Here is a 17,660-nt window from a genome sequence, read left to right on the forward strand (position 1 = left end):
ATGAAACATATTTCATGTATCCACTTAGTTTATTCATTTCAATCAATATTTAAAAACTAAGTTATATACAAGTAACGTGGTAAATTTTAAACTATACTCTTAATTGTTATTGTAGAACACCACATTTATTTCTTAAACAATAAAAATATACAGTCCGCAATCACTCTTAGATTTCTTTCTCTACGTTTATAAATCATTTTTAACAAAATAATTAAAAGAAACCACAAAGCAAAATAACTGTTGATGTAAAAAAATTGAAAAAATGTCACAAAACGTGCATCTAGGGCATGTAAACTGACTTACAATATACAATTGGAACGCAAACGATTATTTAACGAAAAACAAAAATATAAATTGGGGCACCGCGTACGAATACTTAAACGTAAAAAGGATGATGAGTCGGAAATCTATAATATATGAAGTATGGTCGATGATGAAGTATTATTAATCTTCAAATTTAATTGAATTAACGGAAACATCAATTGTACCCCCTCTGTAAGAGCCGCGCTTCTTTTTCGTCTTCTCGTGCCTAAAAGATTTCCCCCTTGTTTGTTTGAGATCGTAGTTGGCTTGTTCACCCCAAGATCCTCGTGAATTTCTCTATAATAATTAAAATGTTTTCTCACATCATAAAATTTCAAATAATTTGAATTTTGACGTTCAAACAAATTTATTAAGCACAGTTTTATAAACCCCGACAGCAAAACGAACACTTACCTAAATTAAAACAAAATTATATAAAGTAAAAAATTTCACAAAGAAAACCGATTCTAATCGTCGAAGGTGATCTTCTTATTTTGTGGTGCCCCTGTGCTTTGTGAATTTGAACCGAAACCGCCACGACCTCCCCCCCGTCCGCCGCCCCCTCGGCCCCCATCGAATGACTTTCTGAACCCACCCCTTCCGCCTCTATCGCCACCGTCAAACGATTTTCTAAACCCTCCGCGACCTTCCCCATCGAAAGATTTTCTAAATCCACCCCTTCCACCTCCTCTATCGCCATCGAAAGATTTTCTAAACCCTCCCCGGCCGCCACCTTCACCATCAAATGAGTTCCTGAACCCTCCCCCACCGCGCCCTCCACGACCTCCTCTGAAATCGCCACCTCCACGACCACCCCTAAAATCGCCACCACCGCGTCCACCCCTTCCTCTAAAACCACCTCTTCCGCGACCGCCGCCTCTTTCGCCATCGAAAGATCTATTAAAACCTCCTCGACTGTAGCGGCTATTCGAACTAAACTCGCCTTCGGTGGTTTCGCTTTCATCCATCTACGCGGGGTAAAAAAAGAATAGAGGATTAGCATACAACAGACAATCAAAAAAGAACTTATTTTAAGAAGTAATTTAGAAAAATTAACAGAACGAAGAAGCATTGAATTTTTTTTTTGTTTAAAAAGTGTAACGTGGAAGCTTTTTGTTGTCCGTTATACGCCATCCTTTGGGGAAGGATTCTAAGCCTGCACGTTACCTTTGCATCAAATGAATTGTCGTGGAGCCTTGGGTCGACGAAAACCTTTTCTTCTTGTACGCGTCGGAATGGAGTGTTTACTCTCTGTATATTTGAAACATAAAAAGATAAAAAATGAGGTTAAAGTTTTTTTCTCTTTAAAAATTTTAAAAAAATGCAATGCTTCTTTTGTATCATTCATTTTTCGATTGTATTGAATTGAACTTTGTTATTAAAATATATAACAAACCTTACCAACCTGAAGTATGGTTAAAGCTGTAAAAAAAGTTCTCATGAACATGTGTCTAAACTGGTTCTTTAAAAAATTTCGCACGAATTCTAAAATTGTGATTAATCAATAATAATTTTTATTAAAATTCAAAAAGGAGAAACTTGTTTGATCCCGTTAACAACTCAAAGAGTTATTCAAGACAGAGTGAAACAAGTCAAAATAAAAAATGTAGCTCAAATCTAAGCTGTGTTGGGCAAGAGCACTCTTTTACAGATTATAATGTCGCTCTTATATTGATTAATGTAGTTTTCAAAATGTAACAATGTTAGTATGTTAGATTTATTTGGATCTGAAGAAATGTAAAAGTTATAGCGCAGGAGTTATGACGAAATATCCAGAAACAAAAAAATGCCATAAAGAAACAAGCTGAAAAATCCAGAATGAAAGAAGCTGGAAATAAGATGTAAATGGAGATACAAAATAGGAACTAAAAAATATCACATAAAAGGAAACAAAGAAGTCAGAAACAAACGCAGAATCAAACCATAAACTAGAAAGATACCAGATAAAGAGACAGGGAGATCAACAAAAGAAACTGGAAGCAAGACAGAAAAAACCATGTTAAAGAGAAAATGAGATATTGCCATTTTGAACATTTTCTTCTGGGTTTGAGTATGTTGGATTTAGTTGGATCTGAAGAAATGTAAAATTTATAGCGCAGGAGTTAAGACGAAATATCCAGAAAGAAGAAAGACGCCATAAAGAAACAACCTGAAAAAATCCAAAATGAAAGATCTGGAAATAAGATGTAAATGGAGATACAAAATAGGAACTAAAAAAATATCAAATAAAGGGAAACAAAGAAGCCAGAAACAAACGCAGAATCAAACCATAAACTAGAAAGATACCAGATATAGAGACAAGGAGATCAATAAAGCAAACTGGAAGCAAGGCAGAAGAACCCATGTTCAAGAGTTGTTCCCATAGCTCAAAGAGTTATTCACAACAGTGTGAAACAATAAAAAAATCTTATAAAAAAAGTCTTGCTGCTGTAATTTATCAATTAACCTAGCTTTCAAAATGTAACACTGTTTTTGTCAGACAATTAATTGTTAAGAAACAAAAAGTTAATATCTAATTAAAGCATAACTTGTTTAGGAAGCATTTTTAGACACATGTTTATAAAACATTTTTTACAATTTTGTTCAATACATCACATTGATGAAGTTTGGCCAAGCAATTCAAATACACATGTATAAAAATGTATAATCTATAAAAAAAAACTAAATTACGTCTTACATTAGTTAGGACTCATTTTATTTTATGAAATACTTTACCTGATTTCCATTTGTAAAACTCATATTTTTCTGTTTTTTCACCAAAGGTATCGATTCTGTCGTATCTTGCTCATCATCAGCTTTACGTTTCTTCACTTCCTTCGGTTTCTCGTCTTCATCATCATCTGATTCTTCAGAAGATGATTCTTTATTAGCAGCAACCTTAATAAAATTTAAAAAAATTAAATATTTCAAAATTTTTTTCTTTATTTTATTTTTTACCTTTTTAGGTGCTGGTGTGGATGGAGCAGATTTTTTAACTACTTTAGTTTCTTCTTCATCGCTATCATCTTCCTCAGAGGATGAAGATTCTTCTTTTTTAGTAATTTTAGCGTTTGCTTTTATTGTAGGTACAGGTTTCGATGGTGCTTTAGGTTTTTCATCTTCCTCACTGCTATCATCAGAGCTGTCTTCTTCTTCTTTCTTTTTTTGTGCTACAACAGGTTTTGCAGGAGTTTTTTTAGTAACTTCTTCTTCAGATGAACTATCATCGCTACTGCTTTCTTTTTTAGCTTTAGCTATGGGTGTAGCTTTAGCAGCTGGTTTGACTAAGGCAGGTTTTTTCTTAGCCGGTTCATCTTCATCACTATCAGATTCAGAGTCTGATGATTCTTGTTTCTTTTGTGGTGTTGGTTTAGGTGCTTGTTTAATTGGTTTTTTGACTGGTTCTTCTTCTTCAGAGCTTGAATCTTCCGAGTCATCTTTTTTTGCTGGTTGTTTTTGTTGTACTACAGGTTTTTTTACGGCGGTTGTTTTACTGTCTTCTTCTGAAGATGAATCTTCTGATGAAGAGTCAGGATTCTTTTGCACGGGTGCTTTAACTGTAGTAATTGTTTTAGCTGGAGGCTTAGTTTCTTCTTCTTCTGATGAGTCATCAGAAGAACTTTCTTTTTTCTTTGTTACTGTTTTACTAGGAGGCGTTTTAGCTGTTATTTTAGGAGGAACCTTAACAGTTTCTTCTTCACTGTCGGAATCATCCGATGATGATTCTTTTTTCTTAATCGGAGCTTTCTTTGGAGGTGCAACAACTTTTTTACTTTTATCATCTGAAGAATCCTCTTCAGAACTTGAAGATTCCTTTTTCTTTTTAGGTTGCTCTACAGGTTTCTTTTTAGGAGGTTCTTCTTCGCTTGACGAGTCATCTGAGCTTTCTTGTTTTTTAACCGCTTTATTTTGGGCTGGTTTTGCACCTAAAGACGCAGCAATTGCAGCAATTTTTTGATTTTTGGGCTTTTCATCCACAGAACTTGAATCTTCCGTACTGCTTTTCGCTTTTTTAGTTGTTGCTGGTGCTTTTGCTTTTCCATTTACTATAGGTTTCTGTTGTTTCTTAGCTGGGGCTTCATCGCTACTACTACTTTCCTCGCTACTCTCTTCTAATCTTAACTTTTTAGCATTTGGATTATTTGAAATATAATAAGATACTATGTCGTTTAATAACGGGGAGCCTTTCAATAAATTCGGCTGAAAAACATAAAATAACAATCAGAACGTGTTCAACAAATTTGTCAAAGTTATATATCGATGTTTTTGAAGCGAACACGAGCACGTGGTGGTTAATTCCGGGCGCGTTGTGATTGTATTTATCGAAAACGCGGACGTAACGAACATAATGGATTGTAATAAATAATGGGTTAACTTACGGACTTTGTTTTCTTCTGGTAGGAATTCGCCAGAACTTGGTCCTTCTTTTTTAAAAAGTCGAAAACGAGAGCGGAGGCAAAAACGTTTGCGTTGTCAGCCATTTTTGCGGTGTAAAGGACCGAGCGGCGTGAGTTTAGTCGCGAGATCGAGGCGACCGCGCATGCGTCACATTTCAAACTTGACGACAAAACGATTGATACCAACATTACAAAATTCAAAATTTTCATTTTAACCACGTGTTTATTATTTTATACGTTAAACTTAATTAATTATAAAAACTATTTTAAATTAACTAACTAAGATTAATTGAGTGAAATAACTATTTAATTCTTTTATTTAGAAACATTTTTAATTATTTTTCAAGATATGTATGATATTTGGGTTGCATATATCTCATCTCTTCATTTTCTTCAATTATGATATCAAATATAAATTATAATGTAATCAATATATTACTTAAATAACAACAAATGTATCTTTCTGTATAAGTAGTTTAGGTTAAACAAGTAATAATTATTCATTTTATTACTACCTGTATCCATTCTGAACTTGACTGAAGGTGTATGTGGGAAATATCACAACAAAATATTTTTTTTATGTTTGAGATAACTTAATGAGCTTTATAGTAAAGACTAATTTATCATATAAGCAATAATCTACTTTTAAAAGGATTTAATATCATCTTATCCATTAAGGAGGTACCAGGTTTAAATAATAAAATTTTTCCTTTCTGCTTATTAAATAATTAGCAGAGGTTTCACATTCGATTACTCTTAGTGCTTTTCATCATGAAAAGCTGTTAAAAGATACAGTTCTTGAAGTTATAAAGCCAATCTATAATGTTTTGACATTTGAACTTTTGCTCCAAAACATTTTGTGCATGTTGGTGTTAAGACTATAGAAATTGCAACTTTTTTGGCAAGTTCCATTTTTAAAGATTTCTTACTAATTTTATCCATCATGGATACAAAGAGCCTAAGAAACTTAACAAATATGTTTTTAGATCATTTTGTTATTCAACAGGATATTAATGAATAAAATAATCATCTAAGCTTGTTTTGAACTGGTTTCTTGAAAAGCTACCTTTTTCTCTTACAATTAACTAACTTGTTTTAAAAAGAAAGTACATTTCAGATATTAAAGATTAAGACAGGTTTAAGAAGCATAACAAGATATATTAGTTTTAATTATAAATGTAATTTGCTATCTCATATAAATTAAACTTTATACATTATAAGAATTAATGAGTGTAATAAGAAAAGAAAGGTGTTTGATCTGATGAGATGGTTGATCTTTGAAGATGTCTTGTGAGCGCAACTGTGGTTACCACCTGATGTACTAAATACTCCTTCCAGGTAAGCGTTATATCATATCCGTTTACAAGTTCAAGAACGGTGTCGACCAGCACAAACCTGTGGCACACTTTATTTGCTGTTCGACGACGTTCGCGTCGACATCCAACTTCTACCGCACGAGACGAGCCGAAACACAAAAAAACGACTACAGAAACTCGTTCAATACATTTTGAGCGAGAAAAATTTAAAAAGTTGTATTAAAATGTTATAAAAATTTGAAGAAAACTTAAAATAAAGTGATTTATTTTGAATAATTTTGAGTGATTTGTTCGAAATTGTTAAAAAAGGACCTTAATTTAAACTTTGTAATTAAAAAATGACCACCAAATACTTAATTACGGTAAGTTTTATAAAAGTCTTTTAAATTGTTGGATTTTGTAAAAAATAGAAATTTTAATTTAATTTGTGCCCAACCCATATACGTCCTTCGAGCAACACTGAAATTGTACAGTTATCAACCAGAGGTCAATGATCAAGTGTGGCTCGGGTTGGACGAGCTTTGCCGTCGTTGTCCAATGATTACAACGAAGGAGGATGGTTGATTTTTACGATTTAACAATTTCAAATCGTCTCGATTTGCAACAGTTTTCACTTTCCTCGATTGTGACCAGGTTAATTAACGTTCGTCGCAACGTTGAAACGCCGTCTTTCAGACGTTTTATTGTTGCCATTGTGACATTTGTGCGTATTGAAGACATTGAAGAGACGTCCTCGACGTCGATTTCTTGTTATAAACGTAGTTATGCGGCCATCGCGATGAAAGTAGCGAGAATCCCATCTCTTATTTAAATACTATCTAAACTGGGAATAATAAAGTTGTTATAGAAGCAAGGTTAAGTACTTCATACGTTTTTGAATCTTCTTATTAAACGGTTTTTTGAAGTTACAGAATATTTATTTAATGACCTAGATATATTTTTTGAATTCCAAGTTTATTCCAACAAATTTTTGAATTTGTGATGTACTAAAAGAAAGTTATTTGAAGAAATAATCCATGATTCATGAAAATGATTCATCAATTAAAATCATAAATGTGACTTTTATGTTGGTAATATAACTGTACTTGTTAATTTAGTTTCATTTCTGCTTTCTTAGGAAATGTATGTTCAAAATCAATTTTAATATCGCTTTCTTTCTTAAAGTAGCTGTTAAATTAGCTATTAAAGTAAACTAGTAAATTAAAAATTAGAGATTAAATCATAAATAATTAAAACTTAGGTTAATCATGGACTAAATAGTCACTAAAACTTTTTATCAAGCTGACAAGTAGTAATATAAAAGTCTCAAAACCATAACATTATAAAAGTTAGTTAGCCATAAAGAAACAACCTGAAAAATCCAGAAAAGATATCAAATAAACAAGCAACAAATGCAAAATCAAACTGTAAACTAGAAAGATACCAGATAAAGAGAAAGGGAGATCAACGAAACAAACTAGAAGTAAGGCAGAAGAAGATGAGATATTGCCTTTATGAATAGTTTCTTCTGGATTTATTTAGTATGTTGGAATTCGTCGGATATGAAAAAAGACAAAATTTATAACGCGGGTTAAGACGAAATATCCAGAAATAAAAAAGACGCCATAAAGAAACAACCTAAAAAAATCCAGAATGAAAGAAGTTGGAAATAAGATGTAAATGGAGATACAAAATAGGAACTAAAAAAATATCAAATAAAGAGAAACAAGCAACAAATGCAAAATCAAACTGTAAACTAGAAAGATACTAGATAAAGAGAAAGGGAGAACAACGAAATAAACTGGAAGCAAGACAAAAGAACCCACGTTAAAGAGAAGAAGAGATATTACTTTTCTGCATTTAATTAGTATGACCTGTTAGTAGTTCGGACCTGACAAAAAATTAAAAATTTATAGCGCTCGAGTTAAGACGAAATATCCAGAAAGAAGACATACGCCAGAAAAAAGGATATGTCAAAAATCTTTGTCACTTCATGCAGCGAAACGATAATATCATCGTGGTGATCACTAATCCATTCAGTTTCATGATGATAACATTTGCTCTGATGGTTTCTTATTTTATAATTATTTCACAACAACTTTTTGAACTTGCATTAATCGTAAAAATGTACTATTACAACTCTATGAATCCTATACTATAAATAGGTTACAATATCAGAATTAACCCTAGCTAAGATTAAGATCTCAAACCACTTCTACTAAAGTTTTCTCGTCTTCTAAGCATAGCCGGTAAAGTTCTATATATTCATAGCTTTGGGCATAAAAATATTAATAAACCTCTTGCACTTCAATTGCTATATACAGATGATTTAAATTTGTTTGCACTACTTTTCTCACCTGGCGACTGCCCAAGGTTGCGAGACATTGACCCTCTCTTACTTTACTGTAAGAATAAACATTATTTTACGGTGTTTAATCCGAAAAATATAACGTTATATCTTACAGGTTATTATATACTATACTGTTGATAATTTTTTTTTTAAACTGTGGAGTGATATTTGACAATCTTAAGTTGAGTGATTATCAGTTTTTACAGAGTTACATTGGGTTTAATTTAGTGTAGTCATCTGTCCATCTTCTTATGACAACGATGTCAATAATAAATGTGACTCTTTGGTGTTGTTGGGATTTTTAACTTTTCCCAGGTCCTACAAACTTCTGAACTGTTATCGCAGAAGGATATTTAGCCAGCCTGTCAATGAGATTGCTAACAACTAGAATGCGCCATAAGTCGTTGGACTACTATTGTGTTTGCAGACCTCTTTCAGTGCTATACTGCAATTTTGTACTAGTTCAGAGCTTGTCATTATCCTGCTTAATGTTAAATGTCAAATTGGTGAATCTCTTATACAGTTTAATGGAATTAATAATAATGCCACTGGTAAGGTTCGGTCATTTCTGCTTGCTATACCATGATACCAATTCTTAAGGACACCATGAGAGAAAATACTATTTTTGTAAACCATCAAAAATCATCTTAAAGTTTTTATGAACATTTATTTCTGTGGGAATGCTATAGGTTAAATAATTTTTTATAAAGACTTATTCAGTTGGCAAATAGTTCATTCAACGCTCGAGTAAGGGTCAATGGACCCTTACCTTTACAATGGTAAAGGTTCTAGTCCACCAAACTATCTCGCTATAAGGCCTCTCTTTGAGTACTTTATTTTCTGCACAAACTTTTTATAGTAACTTACCATCGGTGCAGACAACGGTTTTGTATCCGGTCTTCATAAAAGTTTAGGTAACTTTTGGGCAACACTTTTAGTAACACTTTCTTCAACAGAGTGGCTTAACAAGCTTCGTTAACTACTTAAGGTCTACTTTCTTCGGCCGGATTCTAGTAATCGCTAAATTTTTTCAACGATTTAATGACATCATGAAAGTTTGTTGGATTGACTCATCCGGTGTAATCCTTCATCGAGTCTAATATTAATCAGTTAATTAATAAATTAATTAGTTACAGTTAAGCCAGGAAATTTCTAGTTTCATTTCTGCTTTTAACAGTTAGTAAACAGGCAATAGTAAAGTTTTCTTGAAATAAGTGGAGAATTAATGAGTCTTAATACAAGTTTTCTTACCAAGTTTATTTGATAAATTGCTTGGTGATTGGTTAATTCAGCATTATCTATGAGTTTCTCAACATTATTCTATGTTCCAAACATAATTTTCATAATCTAATATCATTTTCTGTTACTTAAAACTTCTTGGAGTGATGTATGTTAGACGTCTCACTACGAGATAAAATAAGAAACGAAAAATCAGCAAACAAACAAAGATTGCTGATATTACTCAAGAATTGCCTAAGATGAAATGATAATGAGCTGGGCATGTGACCAGGCTGGCTAGTGACAGGTGGGCATATAGAGTGGAGTGTAAAGACCAAGACAAACTAAAAAAAATGTAGAATGCCCACAAAAACGTTTGGTGGATGATATGAAAATGGCAGGAAAGTGATATGGAAGAGGATGAGAGACACCTAAGTTCAGGAGTAGATTTCGATCTTGACATAAAAGAATTAACTGCTTTACTTAAGTTTGCATCAAGAAAGGCTTATAACAGTATTGATTGACCAATGAAATTGGATAGTCATAATAACATTGGATTTAGCACCATAATTTTCTTTTCTACCAGATTGAGACTCTCGTTAGTACCAGAAGCCATTACCCTACTTGAAATTTTTAATACGTAATCTTGAAACACTTGCATAATCTTGTATAAAAGCTTACTCACCTTGCCTTTGACTTATAAAATTTATAATTTTCTCATTTACATATAAAGCATGCATAATTGTAGTTCTCTATGGATAATATAGATAAATTTATCAAAGCTAATTTTGACAAGATTTTTAATTAAGTTATTAAGTAATAAAATCGAGGACATTTTAAATGAAACTATTTCCGGTGCGATGGAACGGACGTGAAGTGTTAGTTATATCTCCCTAGAACAATTGTTTGGGATTTCCGACAACATGGAAATGAGAAAAGTAAATTAAAATGTAGGTTGGGAAATTTTCTCGCCTACTTTGTTTAAACAATTTTCTCGGATAATTCCTTCTCGTGGCCGCATTGCGGAACTTCCCGGCGCTTCCGTCGAGCTATGGAGATAATTTCTTGACGGAGATTGCCAACTGCGCGGCGAATATCCCGCAATTTGCCGCGGCTGCGAGATTCTTTCTTTTTCCTTCATCATTTTTTAATGAAAATCTATGAGCGGATTGCTTACGGTTAAACATAATGGCGCGCTAGAGATCCCCGTTAACGGTACCATAACCTAGAATATACGTAGCTGGCTGCATATATAGTAATATAAAGATCTGATTTTCTAAACAGTTTTCTTATTCTTCCTCTTTTTATTTTATTCCGTTTCATAATTAGTATCTAGCGAAGAGTCAATTAATATAGATTATCTGCTTCACGTTACTTCGACACGGATTACCACCTGCTTTAAAATTACTAAAATTATTCATGCACATAAATATAACTTTTTTTCTTTTGATTTATAGATAGCGACGATATTAATAAGCACACTTACACAAACATTAGGAAAATTACCAACAAAATGTCAAGGTGGAAATGGGTTAAAATATCTTTGGGGGGATGCGTTATCAGATTCTTCGGATTGTTTGGGACCTAATAATCTACCATATCCTTCGTAATTTTGAACTAATTTAATCCGATAACGAATTAATAAATAATTTTTTAGATCAGCGATTAATCGGTCGTTTAAAAGTTCAAACGTTTGGACAGGAAGCTCACGTGTAGGAAGGTTTGCATCGCACGTAATGGATCCGGAAGTAACCAGGAAAGCTCTTCTAGCGGCGCATCAAAGAACATTCGATGATAGCTCGTCGATGACGAGATCAGGTAAGAATGAGGTTAAAAATAATGTTTTTTGGGTTAATTTCGAAAGTAGTACGGTGATTAATGTCAGGGAAAAATTAAAAATTAATAAGAAACGATTTCCGTTGAAACGAAACGGTAAAAGAAAGAAACGATTGAATAAAAAAATGACAATGGTATAGAAGAAAAGCGGGGTCCGGTAAATCACCGCGTTATTGACTTTCTAACATCGAAAGTTCTATGCCGCATTCCAGGTACTGATTAAAAGTACTATATTACGAACGAAAGTGGAGGTTTTTTAATGTTTAGTTGGCGCCATCACATAGATAGTGAGAAAACTCACAAACTATATTTATTAAAACTCAAAAATGGCGGTTTTTTATTTTCTTGAACCGCAACCTTGACCAAATGAACAAAAAAATCTATAAAGTACCGTATTTCTACTTTAGTATAGATAGCCATAAACGACAGGAATCGAACTGGGTCGAGTTACGGTAAAATTTGGGTCGTTCGATGCTTGTTTAGCGAGTTTCTTCGTTTGTTTTTCGCGAACAAACAAACATCAAAACGCGTTAATTTTTGCTTTTTTGATCTTCCCACGTTCGCCAAAACGTCCTACTTTATCATATCCAATCTTCACGTTTTCTCATCATTATCTCAATTGGATGGTGGCATCCGTTTTGTTCATTTTCCAGGTAGAGAGTTGAATTTCACGCCGGCGACGACGTGCACGTCCACTCCCTCGAGACTATGCAAAACCCGTTACAACACGACCGCACCAATGTATGGCGTGTCTTTGACTTCCGGTCAACCCGTTACTATAGTTCAAAAATTTCCTGATCTACTTCAACAAGTTGTATTTGAGGTTGATATCAAATTTGTTTGCTTAAAATTTATTTAAAATAATACTTTTTTTTTAATTTAGGTTTGTGAAAGTTCAGAATGTGACGTAGTCAGAGGAGAATGCACCCAAACCTACGTTCCGTACTTATTTTTGGTGATCCCATTGGGTCCGGTCACTTTAACTGGTCAAGATTACGTTTTGGTGGAAAGCGGTTGCGTGTGTAGGCCGAAATACGCTCAACAAACAACACAGGAAGCAAACGCGATGTCTTCTATACCTAGGTTATGAAAAATAAGAAATGTAACAACGAAAATTGGATGAAAATGATCATAAAGATGAATGAAAGGTTGATGATCCAAAGTGCTCATATATCTGTTAGACTTTTTTTCTTTAAAACTATTTGTGTGTAAGATATTTATATAAAAAGAAAAAGTACGTTTAAGACTTTATTTATGTAGAATGTATGTGTAATTAAATTATTTAATAAATTTTATACGGATATTTATAAATAAATTAGTTCAAAAATTTAAAATAAAAATCCTTTGATTTAATTCACAACATAAATAATATTATGACTCATTTTAAACATAAAAAATGAAAATATTAATCATTTTAATTTGTTTAAGATTCAATTTATAAAAATAAAAATAAATTTTAAATAAAAAAACCTGAGAAATAGGCAACCCATTATGCACATCAAATTTTATTTAATTTTAATTTTATTTATTTGTAAAAATTCGTTATATTCATTTATAATGATTATTTGATGATTGTGTAATTTAAAAATAATTTTATTTTAATTATTTAAATTTACCACAAGATTTCTTAAAATATCTAACCTAACTTAAATCTAACCTCAAAATGTCTCTGTTTAGAACATTAAAAGCGTTACCAATCTTTTATAAATCGATTTCAAACACTTTTCCCATCCTATATAACACAGCCCCAACGAATTTATTAAGGTAATTAAAATATTAATCATATAATTAATAAAAGATTTGAGTTAAAACAACATAACCTCTTAGATCCCTCACCACCACAAATAAGTTACAAGACCTCACCGAATTCTTTGATATAAAGAAAAATTGGGGTTTGGAAGAGGTAAAATCCGGCCGAGCATGGAAAGTAGAGGAACTGCGTTTAAAATCAAATTCAGATCTCCACAAATTATGGTACGTTTTATTGAAAGAACGGAATATGTTATTAACTATGGAAGAAGAAAGTAAACGTCAAACGAAGCTTTTTGCAAGCCCCGAACGTATTGATAAAGTCGAAATTTCTATGGAAAATGTTGAGACGGTTGTAAAAGAAAGAAATAAAGCCTATCATTTATTAGAAACTGGTGAAACCGGCGAGCGACCAGGAGAATACAAAGCAGGAGTGTTTGGGTTAAATTATTATTATAAAAAGCGGGAATATGTTATTCCCAAATTTATGAATGTTAAATGGAAGAAAACTCACGTTTTTCGTTGCAACAAAAAGGATGTTAATGAATTTTTGTTGAAATATAACGAAAAGAAATTTTTGGAAAGGAGAAGAGCTAGGACGTAAGTTTATTGTTTTGGGATAAATTAAATTTGATGTTTTAAAACATTTTTTTTGTAGGAGAAACTTTAATCATGTTATTGGGTTACTTAAAAGATTCCCAAATATTGATCTTGAAGCTATTAAAGAGCAATATCCTGATGTTGATATAAATAAAGCTAAAAACAGTAGGAAATGTAGGGGACATTTCGTTCCTAAATAAGAAAGTTTTTAATAAAAATAAAGAATAAAGTATTCATATTCATCAAAATATGGGAAAATTCTAACCCTTTTAGAAACTCCTTTTACTCCTTTTGATGAACTTATGGAATATATAGGTAATTAACTTTTTAATTCATTACAGTATATAACAGACCTTGTTAGAAAGGACTTAAATACTTTTAAGTAATACTATTAATATTATCAGATAGAATCATAAAAATTTTGAATGAATAGGCAACCTTCTTTACAGAAACCAAATTAAGATGCCTACCTTTTTTAAATTTTTGGTAGAGATTTTGGTACGTAAAATATAATACCTAAACAATAAATAATAATTGTTATTAATAATTTCCGCTTTCTATGATATCATTTCATAGAAAATCAATCAACGTTATCAAAGCAAAACAATTTAAATAATATCCACGTGGAAATATTCATAACACTAAAATGAATTGATATTATTTTTATGTTTTAAACAATAAAATCATCCTAATCGAATGAAATAAATACGAGGAAGTGTGTTAGATCCTCGAATGACCTTTGTATAACAAATTGTATTGTTTATTTAAAATTTTGACCAATCGCAAACGGTGTCACGTGGCGGTTTCGACCAATTAGAAAGTGTGACGGGACCGCTACAGGTAACTGGTATGGGTTGTATGGAGGTACTTCAATCAGTCAATTGTTGGTTTTTGAAACGAAGTGTTGTATCAAAAAGTTATTATTTATTATAAATATTACCCTAATTAAAATACGAAGAAAATCAAACGCGAATTTACAATCATTCGGTTCAAAACGATGTATGGATCGTTTCATTTTGAAATTTACCGCCGAAATCGAACATTTTAATTCGCCAAAGAATTGTTTTTTTGGTTTCTTATCTATATCATTCAAATTAAACGGAAAATGTGCGCACTTTTGTGATAAAAGCCAATAGATCAATGGATAATTAAGTGCGGTTCTCTTTTTTTATGTTATTTTTGGGTTATTGTGTGGAAAACGTTAATATTGGATGATAACAATAAAATATGTCCGTGTTTAAAGATAACAGTTGGGTAAGTAAATTCTTTTCAATATAAAGTAAAAAAATTTCAACACAAAATTGTTTACTACATTTATAAAAAAGAAAACGTTAAAAATTGTGAAATACTTTTAAAGATGTTGATTAAATCAGGATGAGTGGGTCGGTTTTAAATTGATAAATAGATTGTAATTGACATATATTGACCTTTTTTTTTGTTTTAAATCATTTTAAATATTTAAAGATGATATTTTAGATTTAAATTATTCGATAATAATTAACACGGAAATTCAATAATTATGTGAACTTACACAAGAAGTTTTTTTGTCTTATACGCCCATAAATTAATATTTATGAATCGTTTTAAACAACGTGAGTGTAACAGGTTGACTCATTTTCACAACATTTTCTCAACTTTACTTAATATTTTATGCATTTTTCCCATGTTTTTCCATTCTACACAAAGGCATATTGATTTTTGTTATGATATTCATAAAAATTATCTGATTCGAACTATACACAATGTTTATTTACCTAAAAAATTGTTTGCTACGTAAATAAATGTGTAAAAAAATGTTACTTTTTATATTTTGACGATTTTTAAGTTATATTTGTTATCCACAAATCATATCTCCCTTATTCAACATTTTTTTTAATCGGTTTTTATTTTTGGAAAAAATTTGTTTTCCTTCCTGCTTAATCAAATCAAAGTAAACCGTTTTAAAATTTAAATCTAAACACGATTATGTTATCTTTAAAAAATAACCAAGACTAGTTATTTATGCATCAAGGCAGAAAAGCAACTGAGAGATTATTTTCACATGTTAGTATGTAAAATTGATAGGTGTTGTTAAAAAGTAGTTGAGGTTGCTCCAAAATTTGTATCGAAAAAGGTTATAAAAATAATATTGCTTCATCTCAAGAAATGTAAGAAGTTATGGCCACAACTCGTCTATACGAGCAATTGCTTTTTCTCTGATAAAAATGCAAAACCTGACTTATGTTATGAATCCATATCGACACAAAGCTTTTTGTATTAATGCAATTTGATAGGTCTTGTTGTTTTTGCCATCATGGTCTCCCCATGAAGATAGTAGCATTTTTGACCACCTGCTGCAAATTTCCTGAGTATGTTGGGCTTTTGTTGAACATAATTTGGCAAAACGTTCAGTGTTTACAAGCCTCCACGTTTACCCGATCCGGATGCGTTTTTTAGTATCTAATGGTGTTAGAAACGTGTCAGTGAAGATGAGTTTCATGAACTGTCAACTGATCACATATAAAGACGTTTGCTAAATATGAGATCTTTTAGCGTGAGGTCCATTAAAATTTAATCCAGCACCCTCTATAAAGATCTGCCATATATAAGTTCATTTAAAAATAGTTAACACTGTCGAAAAGCTATTAGGGAGAGTAATGATTGAATAACAGTCATTAATAGAAGAACATTCTATGTTACTAGCTAAGGAATCCGATTTCAGAAAACAGTTTAGTTGTGCTAAAGATTGCTAGAAAAATTTGACGGTAGATATTTTACCGGGATAAGTCAACCTTGCTTATTTTGACAGATTTCACTGAAGCTATATATGCTTAATCATAAGTTTAATGTGGTGTTTAATGTTTTAATGATAGTCGGGTTGAATGTCCTTTTAATTGAATTAATTGATATCTATGCAGTAATTATTTCATCTCATATGTTTGTTGTAGCATGGTATAAAGTACTTCCTCTTCATTTATTAGTTTTAATAATCAGTTTTTGCATCATATTTTACACAGTTCTTGTTGTGTTCAATATAATTAGACAATGGATAATTTTTTTTGCAAAATGACATGTTATACTAATATTTAATCATGGTTTAATCATTTAGTCAAAATTTACACACCTTCAAACGATATTTATTATCATTTTCAAACAATTCGATTTCCTGGTAATAAAACTAGGTGCACAGTTGTTTTTACAAAGTTTCATTAATTTGATTTTAGTATAATTTTACTTCATTTCTAATAATATTTTATAAGTTATACTGTACTAAATGTAGTAATAAAAGTCACCTTGTAGATTGATTATGAAATTGCGTAGATGGATTTTTAATTAATGGCAATCACTAAGTTGTGCAAGAACAAAGAATCTTGAGCTAAACAGATGTCTAAGAAAGTCTTTACTTTTTTCTCTTGTTATTTTTCAGTCTAATCGGTGAGTTAAAATCCATCCTGAAGATGTTTTATTTGAAATTGTTTAGTTTAGACACTAAATGAAGTTTATTGAACACATAGATTTCTATAATCTATAAATATTGTGCTACAAAGTTATCCAATTTAATAACTGGAGAACAAAACAACTAAATAACAAAATAAATAAATAACAAATAGATTAAAAGGGATTGTAGGTTTTTGGATGATTCTAATGAATCTTATTTATATCCGATATATTAATATAGTTATTGATAACATTGCTTCACAACTATAACTTTCAAATCCTTTTGTTTTTAGCCTTTATTACCTATCGTTATCTCTTCCCAATCATTTCTACATAGTCAACACCCTTTCCTCGTGCCTAATCTAATATCCATTATTGTTTTTCCACATCTTCTAGCGTGTGCTTAATTACATTAAAGTATTTTGCTTTACTCTGTTGACCATAATTCACTACTTTCCTCTCCTGATCTTTTGTCCATATCCTAGTGAGATTCTAAAATCGTAATAACATCATTTT

The 17,660-nt window shown here is 31.5% G+C and overlaps 3 protein-coding genes across 4 annotated transcripts; 2 read left to right on the forward strand and 1 right to left on the reverse strand.

The window, feature by feature from the left end:
• Nucleotides 1-10: 10 nt before the first annotated feature.
• LOC111413230 (nucleolar and coiled-body phosphoprotein 1) lies at nucleotides 11-4,842 on the reverse strand. 2 transcript variants are annotated; one of them, XM_023044126.2, is made up of 5 exons: nucleotides 4,662-4,842; nucleotides 3,241-4,482; nucleotides 3,019-3,180; nucleotides 1,471-1,554; nucleotides 11-600 (listed from the first exon to the last, which is right to left on the reverse strand). In XM_023044126.2, the coding sequence occupies exons 1-5, from the start codon at nucleotides 4,761-4,763 to the stop codon at nucleotides 445-447; spliced, it is 1,746 nt and encodes a 581-aa protein (XP_022899894.2). In that variant the 5' UTR covers nucleotides 4,764-4,842; the 3' UTR covers nucleotides 11-444. The 2 variants fall into 2 exon arrangements, with proteins under 2 accessions (XP_022899894.2, XP_022899893.2); XM_023044125.2 differs by lacking the exon at nucleotides 1,471-1,554 and adding an exon at nucleotides 718-1,271 and having other exon boundaries at nucleotides 100-600.
• Nucleotides 4,843-6,049: 1,207 nt separating this feature from the next.
• On the forward strand, nucleotides 6,050-12,681 carry LOC111413248 (uncharacterized). Its single transcript, XM_023044152.2, has 5 exons — nucleotides 6,050-6,357; nucleotides 11,000-11,148; nucleotides 11,200-11,360; nucleotides 12,032-12,201; nucleotides 12,262-12,681. Exons 1-5 carry the CDS (start codon nucleotides 6,334-6,336, stop codon nucleotides 12,466-12,468), a joined length of 711 nt encoding a protein of 236 aa, XP_022899920.1. The 5' UTR covers nucleotides 6,050-6,333; the 3' UTR covers nucleotides 12,469-12,681.
• A 329-nt stretch (nucleotides 12,682-13,010) lies between these two features.
• Nucleotides 13,011-13,975, forward strand: LOC111413241 (mitochondrial ribosomal protein L47). The gene is made up of 3 exons (XM_023044142.2): nucleotides 13,011-13,142; nucleotides 13,206-13,727; nucleotides 13,786-13,975. The coding sequence occupies exons 1-3, from the start codon at nucleotides 13,042-13,044 to the stop codon at nucleotides 13,925-13,927; spliced, it is 765 nt and encodes a 254-aa protein (XP_022899910.2). The 5' UTR covers nucleotides 13,011-13,041; the 3' UTR covers nucleotides 13,928-13,975.
• The last annotated feature ends 3,685 nt before the right edge of the window (nucleotides 13,976-17,660 follow it).

The sequence above is a fragment of the Onthophagus taurus genome, chromosome 6 (genome assembly GCF_036711975.1).
Source record: "Onthophagus taurus isolate NC chromosome 6, IU_Otau_3.0, whole genome shotgun sequence".
Classification (NCBI taxonomy): domain Eukaryota; kingdom Metazoa; phylum Arthropoda; class Insecta; order Coleoptera; family Scarabaeidae; genus Onthophagus; species Onthophagus taurus.

Excerpts from the sequence above, each read along its gene's own strand:
- LOC111413230 (XM_023044125.2), bottom strand. The coding sequence starts at position 4,763 with ATGGCTGACAACGCAAACGTTTTTGCCTCCGCTCTCGTTTTCGACTTT. Across the intron at positions 4,483-4,661 it reads ACCAGAAGAAAACAAAGTCC|CCGAATTTATTGAAAGGCTC; the intron begins GTAAGTTAACCC and ends TATGTTTTTCAG. Across the intron at positions 1,272-3,018 it reads GTTTTACAAATGGAAATCAG|ATGGATGAAAGCGAAACCAC; the intron begins GTAAAGTATTTC and ends TACCCCGCGTAG.
- LOC111413248 (XM_023044152.2), top strand. The coding sequence starts at position 6,334 with ATGACCACCAAATACTTAATTACG. Across the intron at positions 11,149-11,199 it reads AATAATCTACCATATCCTTC|ATCAGCGATTAATCGGTCGT; the intron begins GTAATTTTGAAC and ends ATAATTTTTTAG. Across the intron at positions 12,202-12,261 it reads TTCAACAAGTTGTATTTGAG|GTTTGTGAAAGTTCAGAATG; the intron begins GTTGATATCAAA and ends TTTTTAATTTAG.
- LOC111413241 (XM_023044142.2), top strand. The coding sequence starts at position 13,042 with ATGTCTCTGTTTAGAACATTAAAAGCGTTACCAATCTTTTATAAATCG. Across the intron at positions 13,143-13,205 it reads GCCCCAACGAATTTATTAAG|ATCCCTCACCACCACAAATA; the intron begins GTAATTAAAATA and ends ATAACCTCTTAG. Across the intron at positions 13,728-13,785 it reads GAAAGGAGAAGAGCTAGGAC|GAGAAACTTTAATCATGTTA; the intron begins GTAAGTTTATTG and ends TTTTTTTTGTAG.